Genomic DNA, 9,945 nt, shown 5'->3' on the forward strand with positions numbered 1-9,945 from the left:
AAGCTTTTCAAAGTTCTGATCAGCAGGGGACACCCAAATGTGTTGTTTTACAGAGTGCCTACAGTGAAGAGTGGCCCGCTACTGCATGCTGCAGGTAATCCCTTTCTTGTCTGCTTCACTGCAGCACCAAACAAGCCAGTAGCTACCTATAGAAAAGTGCCTCTCAGCATGGTGGCTCCCAGTCTTTGCTTGGACAAAGTTGGGGTTCCCTTTTTGAAGGCTTGGGGGGCGTGTGATTAGTAGGAGTGAATTCTACTGAGAAGAGCCAGAGCTTCTTAGCCAGAGAAGGCCCATGCTCCAGGACTGCCCATGAACAGCCACTGTCTACAGAACTACTGTGAACATGCTGGAGAGAAGGGATGTTAGCCAGCTTGGTGTGAAGTTACAACAGGGTACTTACCAGCAGCTGGCCCATGCTTGTCACTCAGGGCATCGGAAAGGTGTTTAACCCGTAAGTCATGCTCATGACCTAAGGAGATGGCAGCCGGCACAAACAGAAGGCGCAATTTATCCAGGTGGTTACAGCATGGATGGATGCTCACACTGGCTGGAAGCTGCTTCAAGCTTGTCTTATTTGAGCTTATGGACACTTATTTTGCCCTACAGTCCCAGGAATGCTACCTGACCAAATCCCTCTGTTGTGCTATGCAGCAGTAGCAACCCTTTGAAACCTGATGAGAAGTGTGAGTCAAGCCATTTGTTGGGCCACGGGAGTCCCTTGAACCTCCTGATGTCAGTTCTGAATGGGACAGCAGGCCCCAGAAGTCCCATCTGTACCCACAACAAATCCAAATTCAAAGCCCATCTCCTGCTCAGCACAAGGATTTTTCCCCCCAAAATGAGTGATGTTAGTCACCATCTGGGATTTAGTAGACTACAGTGTAGGTGCTGAAGAGATCTACTTTGGATGCATACATAGCAGGAGGCAGAAAGGCCTTAGATGCTTTGAAGCAAGTGACCTCTTCCCCTTATCTGGTACAACCTCTATAAGCAGGAGATCAGAATATGGAAGACAACTATTTAGGGAGGTATTCACAGAGATGAACTGAGGTGAACTTCACACATGATGCACTGAACTAGGCTGTGGTCTGACATTTCAGCATCAGGTTTGGAAGGGTCACCAGGAAACTGAATGTCTCAAAGTCCAGACAAAAAGAAAAGAGAACAGAAACACCACAAGCAGATGTCATCAAAGCAGAGCTTCCATTAGCCAGGTGGCTCTGGTGGGTCCACTGCTTTAAGGTCACATTCCTCTCCACCTGTATTCATGCTTATGGAGACTTTGAAAGTCAGAGACTGAACTCAAACAAATAATTTGGCTCTCCAGCATCTCCTTGGTTCCCAGGGAGATCTGCACCTATCCAATGCTGGCCACCAAGCACTAGGGTAATGGAAGTCCCACCTGAAAAAGCAAGGCTGATACACAGAGAAAGTCAAGGGTGAAGTAGCTAAAGCTGTGATTACCTTCCATAGGAATGAGGTTAGAGGCCCCCTTTTTCCCATCTAGACCATGCTGAGAGTACTGTTTCAGAAGGTTCTGAGCCTTACGGATCGTGCCTGTCACCAGAGCCAGAGAGAAGAGACAAGAAGACCTAGAAAATGAGTGAAAGAAAACAAACCCAGACCACCAGCCCTCCACCAGCAAGTCACCTGGGCACCAATGAGAATGCTCAGTACAGGAATGTGAACCCCAAGCTCATGTCCAAGTGTGCAGATCCAATGGCATTTGCAGTCTGTTTCCCTAAGCATCAATTCCAGCCAGGGTTACAGAATCATCATGGACTGGTTTGTGTTGGAAGGGACCTTAAAGCTCATCCAATTCCAATCCCCTGCCACAGGCAGGGACACCTTCCACTAGAGCAGGTTGCTCCAAGCCCCTGTGTCCAACCTGGCCTTGAACACTGCCAGGGATGGGGCAACCACAGCTTCTCTGGGCACCCTGTGCCAGGGCCTCACAAGGAGAGACTCCCTCAATCAGGAGGTGCTCAATCGGTTTGGTGAGGTGCAGAGAAGGGAAGCACTGAAGCACCCTTCCCTGGAAGGAGTTTAAGCTGGTACTCTGCATCCAAGCATACAAGGTCATTGGTTTTCCTCAGCTTTGGAAGCAGGGCTTTGCAATACCAACAGGCAATTGTGGCTCTGCTCCCCAGAGCCACAACTGCAGCCACTTGGTTATAGCTGCAGCAAGAGGTGCTTTTCCAAGGGGGATTTTCTGAGCAGAATCAATACAGACCCATCAGGAGCCCCACAGCCAAGATGAGGAATGATCTCTGGTGTTACAGGAAGCAATAAAATGGTGACAACCTCTGGGCTCGAGACAGCAATTCCCATCCCAGGAATCCCAGCATAATGGATGCTGCCCACCCATGTCTAACTGGCATTACGTCCCCCTAACCCCCAAAGCCACTTCTCTTCTAAGGAACTGCAAATCAATTCAAACCATGGAAAAAAACAAACACAACATAACACTGGGTTAAAAGATTTATACTTCACGCACACAAAAACCAGACAGAACTGAACAAAAAGCCAGCGCTGGCTATACAGCTAGACAGCACAAAACAAAGCATTAATGTGACAACTGAAGACAATGTTTCCACATTCAAAGGTTAGTCCTCATGCAAGAAGCTACAATTAGCACAAGCACATGGACACCTTCTCGGAGCAGAGCTTCGCTGTTGCCTGCGCAACAGGGAACAGAAAGTTTTGGGAAGATGGAAGGAGTTTCTATAGGAGACTCAGATGAAACAGAACTGAGTAAATGAAGAAGGATCCAAGAATTAAAAACGCTGCTGCCAAAATTAAGAATTGTTCTTCCACTTAAAAGAAATAAATCCTTCAAACATGCAGAAAATCCCTGCTTCCACCAGTGACTGAGTCACAGTGCAGCCTGGAAATGGTGCTGGCTGCCCAAACATTGAGGACCACTATCCTGAGGGGATGCCCAAGCACACACTGCTGCAGGACAGCATCCTGGTGTGCAGGACAGCTTCAATCCATACAAGGATATAAGGCAGGGAGATGGAAACTTCCCCCAGTGCATCTCTAATGGGGAAGAACAGGAGAGAGAAGTTCCCACTGAGCTACCAAGCTGCCTTAACCTGGTGCACTCACTAAACAACAGCACATGATTCCTAAAGTGTAGTGTTTCACTGGCAGTATCTTTCTTCTAAGTTTAGAGTGTTCTCAACCATTTAGTAAAGAAAAAAAACATCATATCCATAAAACACATTCTTCCCCTCTAGACCCACAGGAGGGAGGTGGGAAGACTTTACACCCTTGCTGTGCTGATGCATTTGCTCCTGCCTTCTGCCATATGATCAAAGGAGGGCTGTGCCTCTTCCTCCAAGCTTCCCAGTGCTCTTCACACCCAACACTTCTACTTTATTCTTAGCTACTTGCAGAAACCTGAAGAGCTTGGGCACAAGTTCCTCTGAGCAAGCAGGGTTGTAGCAAGCTCTGGAGATATGTACTAAGCTCGCTCTTACTGCTGTCACCATGGCCCAGCTGATGCAGAGCAGCTCAACCCAGGCACTGTTCTTCTACCAGTTCTTTCGTCTTTCCCACTTTCTAGCATCCAGGTGGAGAAGGAAAAAAATAAAGAATAAAAAGAGGGCAAACTGGCATGAAACCCAAGCAGAGAGTACAACTGCTGGTGTCAACAGGCTCTCACTTCACAGGTATGCAGAGCATGTCTCCACAGCACACCCAACAGTTCCTTCTCAGATGAGAGCTGAAACCTCTGCTGTGTTATTTGCACAACACAATTACCTGTGTTTGTTCCTGGGCATCCCTTCAGTGCTGCTCCATCCCTCTCTCTTAGCACTGTAATTAGGCTTTAATGGATTCTAGGGGAAGCCAAAACTTTTGTTCCATGATTGGTTTTCCCTATTAAGCAGTTCCAAACCAAATGGGACTGTGCTTCAGCTGCTAATGAAAACATCACATTCAAGCCAGGCAGCAATCAGTATGGGAAGTGGGAAGCAGGAGCAGGCTCTTTATTCAGCTGCACAAAGACTCCACAGCCTGCTTTCAGGTAGCACCACACTGCTGGGTAAACTGGAGCCCTAGGTACACTGGGAAAGCGCTCTCTATAGCTTAAAAAGAGCCCCCAAAAGTCAAAAAACACCTGAAACATTTGCTCCTGGGGCCCAGTTGTTAAAGTGGGTTTTGGGCATACATGAGGCACAGTTTTCAGATTGTACCTTGTTCTTCTGTTACTCTCTTCCATTAGGGAGTTTTATAATCAAGCAGAAAGCAGAAGGGTTTGGATGCCCTCTTCTTAAGCACCAGCTGCAGGAGGCTGCACAAAACTGGCTGAAGCTCCCTGCCTTTTGCTTGCAGGCAGCCAGCCTGCTACCTTCTGGCCCTATCCTTCCCTGGCAATGAAGAGCTTCCCAGCTACCTGCTGCTCTCCAGCCAAGAACAGACCACTGGGTCTACAGGCACCCCAAAGAATAAATATTTGATCTGCATATGTTTGCAGGAGGCTGATTTGGGAATCTGAATACACTGATAACATTTCAAATAGCAAACTACTAAAAACCAAGCCCACAGATTGCTCCATGAATTCAACTCGACTTGGCAAGTTTCATTTAAGAGGAGACAACTTTGCTTTAGAAGCATCTCCAGCATCTTCAGCAGCGAGGTTTCCAACTACTTGCTGTAAATCAGGAGATAGTACAGGATACACCAACAAATAAAACCACAACAGAGGGATGAAGACCCTCTGAAACAACACATGGATATGGAACAAGTTCTCCACAATCCAGCATAGTACCTGGGGAACAGAAGGGGGATGTCTCTGCCTTGCTACCCTGTCCCCAGTACCTCACCTGCCCTTTACCTGTAGGCTCTCTTGTGCTTTGTGGGCAAAGAAGTTATAGCACATCAGATTTAGCTTGTTATTTTTCCCTTGCAATAGGTTAAAGTGTGCGTTGGGGTGTGCAATGGGATATTCTTCCTTAAGGACTATGGAAATCAACCCACTCAGTGGAGCCATCAGAATACCCCTCGTCTGAAATGCAAATTGGCAGAACTTGACTTACTTACTGAAGCGACAGTACAGAAAACCAGTTCTTTTTCCATGATTGAACATGGGCTAAAACCAGCAAAATTAAACACCACCAGATGAATATTGCTATGAAGAGGGCCACTGTGCCAGTGCAAAGAGGATAAAGACCTCAAGAGCTGTCCTTGAAATCTGATGGGACTGCAGGAAAACCTGGGAATCTCTGCTCAAAGACTATTTTTTCCTCAGTTTTTAATTTCACTTAAGTACAATTTAGTAGCCATAAGAGATGGCTGGTGCATGAGGTTTAACCACCCCTTTGAGCTACAGTCTGTCCTTGTTCATGGAAAACTGAAGACAAATTAGCCACTAGTTTTTCTTGAGATGAACAATACCCCGACAGATGACTTGAAATGCTCCTTCTGTCACTGTCAGCTCTCTAAATGCATCCAGACCTGCTCACTGTCTTCTATCTGTCCCACCTCAAAAACTCCAATGAAACTGGGCAAAGAGGTGTGAAAATCTCCTGGTAAATTTACAGCAGAGACACTCATCATGACAAGGAATATTCCACACCCAAATGCATCCATTTTGGAGGAGCCCTGTTTGTGGGGACAAATGCTTGTGCTCTCAAACATGTGGGCTCCTTTCCGTACTCTCTCTGTGAGCATCCAAGAGCTGAGACCCATAAAATATCCTAGTGCTTGGTTTTATTTCTATCTGCCCATGATGAAACCCTCTCCTCCATCTCTATTTACCCAGAGCACAGGAGAGATGTCACCATTTGGCAGGCTGCCTAGAAATATTTACTGATCATGTTGACCTCACAGCAATCAAAACCCAGAGATCTCTTCAGCATCAGGTGGTAATTGAGCACTGTGGACCAAACCTGAAGCACCCACAACCCAATGGCTCATCTACAGATCCCATGGGGCATCTTTTCCAGAAAAGAGCTACTGAACCACATAAAAATAGCCTTTACCTGTGGTAATCATGCTGTTGGGTAGGAGCTACTGACACTAATGACTGTCACCATGCTTAGGAGCAATTTTAAACCCTGGTTTCTGCCATCTGCAGCAGGAGGATACTGTCCTCCACAGATCTCCAAACACTGTTGGCAAATTCTTACTCAAGTAACTACCTGATAAACCCCAGAGCACAGCCAAGAGAGACATCCCCTGGTCAGGTGGTTCTCTGCTGGCAAGAGAAACCCCACTGAAGTTCAGCCTGACTGCATCCCCCAATTGCAACTCCCACTCCAGCTTTCAGGAACAGCTCCAGGGCACAGCAGAAAGGGAACAGATTGATGTTAAACAACCAGAGGGGTGATCTCTGGCTGTCCAAACTCCCCCAGGCAGCCCTTCCTCTGCAAATATCCCAGGCACACCCTCTGCTTTAGCAAGAAGAGGCCCAGCAAAGCATCTCTACACAGAGAAGTGAAGAGCCCCAGGGCCAGCAAACACACACAGACACATTACCTGGGATGAGGACTGCATTCACAGCAGGATTATAAAAATAAACACAAAACAATTAAAATGGGTATTTCTTTCCCTCCCTTTCCCCACCCCATCCATTCCTAGGCCCTACCCACATTGCTGTTATTTTCCTGAAACCCAGCAAGAACATTTGGACAACACAGGAAAAAAATATGAGGGTGGGAGAGTCTTGCCCATGTAAACCCACAAAAATATGAACTTTCCTGACTTTCATCACTATTATGAAGGAAAAAAAACAGGGTGCTGTGACACACAGAGGGACAACCTCACTGTGCTGCTGTCGAAGGCACACATTAGCTTTTGGTACCCTCCTTCTGGACGTGCTCCCACTAGATGGCACATTTCAGAGATGGGAACTCCAGCTCCACACTCCAGTACAGTGGAGTGACTGGTCTCACCAGCTGCAGAACATGCAGCAGAACTCCATGATGAGTTGGAGAGGTGGAATAACCCACCAGCCTCAGACATGGCTCTTCCAAAAACAGGCCAAGGCAAAAGCCTTTAGCAGCCCTTCCAAAATTCAGTCAACGCTGGATCTCATTTCTGTAGGCACCTCCCTAGACTCCATCTCAGCTCCTAACCAGTTCTTGGTTTCCCAGCACTAGTTTATTCATAACTAACGATTCAAGTGATGTGTTTTATCAGACCTGAGTTTTGTGGTTTCCTGTGGCACAATCTATATGCCCTACTCCAAGGCTGAGGACAGGTGTTCTCAGATCGTAAGTCTCTTAGAGCCCTCTCAGGTCTCTTTTTACTCATCTCCTTTGTTAAGGCAATGACCTTTTCTCTCTCTGTATACAGGACCTCACTCTCCTCCCAGAGAACAGGTCTGAGGACTTGACAAGAAGACAGAAAACATCTGTCATCAAAATGCTGAACCCAGGGCAGAGAAGAGGTGCTCACCTCCAAAATCTTACCCCTGCTCCTGTCCTGAAAGCACATTTTAGACACAAAGGCTACCTCAGCAGAGAGAAGGCATTCCATACCCAGCCAAGAGGATACACAGTGCAGTGATCCCCCACTTTAGGGACTCACCTGGTCTCTTGACTGGCTTCTTGGTGGGAGTGTCCTTCCTTTTGTTCTGGATGGCAGGGGAATAGGGAACCCCTGTGGAGGAGCTGTTCTTACGGAAATGGTCCTTCAGCCCCTTGATGGAGCGGTCAAGTTGGACCGAGCGGATTTGGAAGTAAACTGTCATGAAATCTACAGAGACAAGGCAGAAACAAGAGTATTAAGCAAACAGAGAACAGTATGGGGAGCCAAACCTCTCCTGAAACATTCTGTGCCCTTAAGGGGACTTATTAGCATTGATGTGGGGCCCCAAGGAAATGTTTTTCCCCTCACAGAGCCTCTCCAAAACCCCAACTTCTTCCCTCCTCTGCAGTATTCATTCCAGCTCTCCCACCACACACATTAAGTCTGTGCACTGCTACAAGAGCACATCAGCTGTGGAACTGATGGGAGACATCTGTGCAAGACTGCCAACTCAAGGGCTCAGTTTGTAGGATAAGAGGCTTTACACACTTCTCAGGATTCAGGGTGCTCAGGAACTAAATGAGGTGTTCATTATTTAAAAGCAGAACACAAACTGACTGACAAACTATGCTACACATGCTTGAGTTGCCTTTGATCATGGACAAATCCTTAAGAAGCTTTTAAAGATGTTTGTCGTACTTGGTAAGCACAGTAATCCCCACTCTGAAGTAAATGACTGAGGTGGGGTGATTCTAGGAGCTCCATGTATGTGAAATACAGGTTTTCCTGTAACAATTCCACTAAGTCAATCACTCCCACAGGAAAAGTTAATAAAGGAGTATAAAGCTGCAGGCAGATTTTGATGCTGCAGAACAATAAAGATGTACTGACTGAAGAAAATCTCTGGGCTGCTTTCTCCCTGCCCTTGGTCACATTTAATCCATTCATAAATAGTTCCCAGATGGGAATAAGTGACCAGTGTCTAGCACATTAATAATACCTGAGCACTAGATAGCTGCAGCTCCATCAGGACGCATTAGAGTTGCAAGTTAAATGGCTTTCTGCTATACGACAGACTAGGCACTAAGATAAACTGTGCTTTCTTCATCCAGATCTTTCTCTCATCATATCCCCCAGGAGATCACTTTGTAACTGATAAACGATTACTTCAGTTGCACTCCAAACACTGTAAACAAGTGGGATCTTCAGGTTTCTGGAAGAAGACTGAATTATCACCTCCAAGGTGCCAGAGGCAGCCACTAGTTTTCCTGGCGCTGCTTCCAACAGCAGTGTGCCTGGGGGTTTGTTAACCACAGCAGCACATGAGCAGAAGCTTCATGGCTGATCTACAAGCCAAGCTGTGCAGTGCTACACACAACCCTCAACACCCTACTTGTGGTCTCAACCACACGTTGTAAGTAGCTGGAGAGCACTCCCCCAATACACCACTACCAGGGAACACCAGGCAGCCCTAACCTTGATTCCTGCCATTTTCCACCAGCCAGCCAGAAATGCGGATGATATCATGCAGGACACCCTCTGGGAGGTGCTCCAGAAACATCTCCTCCTGAGGCTCCATCTCATCATCCCCACTGATCAGGTCCAGGATGAGGATGGGTGGCACTGGCTTGGTGTGTCGGGTCATCAGGCTGCGGAACTCCGACTCCAGGGACTCCTTGCCCCTCTCAAAGAGGGATTTCTGGCACAAAACAGAAGGAGAGAAGCCGGACAGTGATTTTGTAATCAGTCCCTCACAAATCTTTCAAAAAAAATTAAAAAAAAAAATAAAAAATCCCAGACTGGCATGAGTTGGAAGGGACCTTAAAGCTCATCCTGTTCCAACCCAGTCTAGTCTAGTGCAGGGACACCTCACACCAGACCATGTTGCCCAAGCCCGTGTCCAACCTGGCCCTGAACACTGCCACGGATGGGGCAGCCACAGCTTCTCTGGGCACCCTGTGCCAGCACCTCAGCACCCTCACAGGGAAGAACTTCTTCCTTATATCCAACCTGAACTTCCCCTGTTTCAGTTTTAACCCATCTCCCCTTGTCCTATCACTACAGTCCCTGATGAAGAGTCTCTCTCCAGCATCCAAATTATTTCTGCATAAGAACATACTTTCTGCAGTGTTTCTAACCACTGTCAAGTACCACATGGTTCAAACTCCAACACCATCTCTAACTAAGAGACTTCTAAAGCTAATTAAATAATAAAAAATACTGCTTCAGAATTGCTGGGTCTTCAAGTGGGACTTAGACACATCTCTCATTTTGCTCAAGCAGTTCGAGGACCAACTAGAGCTACTCAAGAGGAGGTACACATGCAAGTCTTAAGACGACACTTGCACCACACATGCAAGTCTTAAGATGACACTTGCACCACACATGCAAGTCTTAAAATGACACTTGCACCACACATGCAAGTCTTAAGATGACACTTGCACCACACATGCAAGTCTTAAGATG

The 9,945-nt window shown here is 46.9% G+C and overlaps 1 protein-coding gene across 1 annotated transcript in view; it reads right to left on the reverse strand.

Annotated features, from left to right (window-relative positions):
• The window catches only part of EXOC7 (exocyst complex component 7), a gene marked incomplete at its 5' end in the record, with an annotated part of 22,410 nt that overhangs the window by 9,557 nt on the left and 2,908 nt on the right, over positions 1 to 9,945 (reverse strand). Inside the window, 4 exons of the mRNA XM_010024898.1 lie at positions 401 to 469; positions 6,487 to 6,498; positions 7,540 to 7,707; positions 8,956 to 9,178. Of these exons, the coding sequence (XP_010023200.1) occupies positions 401 to 469; positions 6,487 to 6,498; positions 7,540 to 7,707; positions 8,956 to 9,178 (472 nt within the window). The remainder of the gene's footprint in view (positions 1 to 400; positions 470 to 6,486; positions 6,499 to 7,539; positions 7,708 to 8,955; positions 9,179 to 9,945) is intronic.

The sequence above is a fragment of the Nestor notabilis genome, unplaced genomic scaffold, assembly GCF_000696875.1.
Source record: "Nestor notabilis isolate BGI_N333 unplaced genomic scaffold, ASM69687v1 scaffold11892, whole genome shotgun sequence".
Taxonomy (NCBI): Eukaryota; Metazoa; Chordata; class Aves; order Psittaciformes; family Psittacidae; genus Nestor; species Nestor notabilis.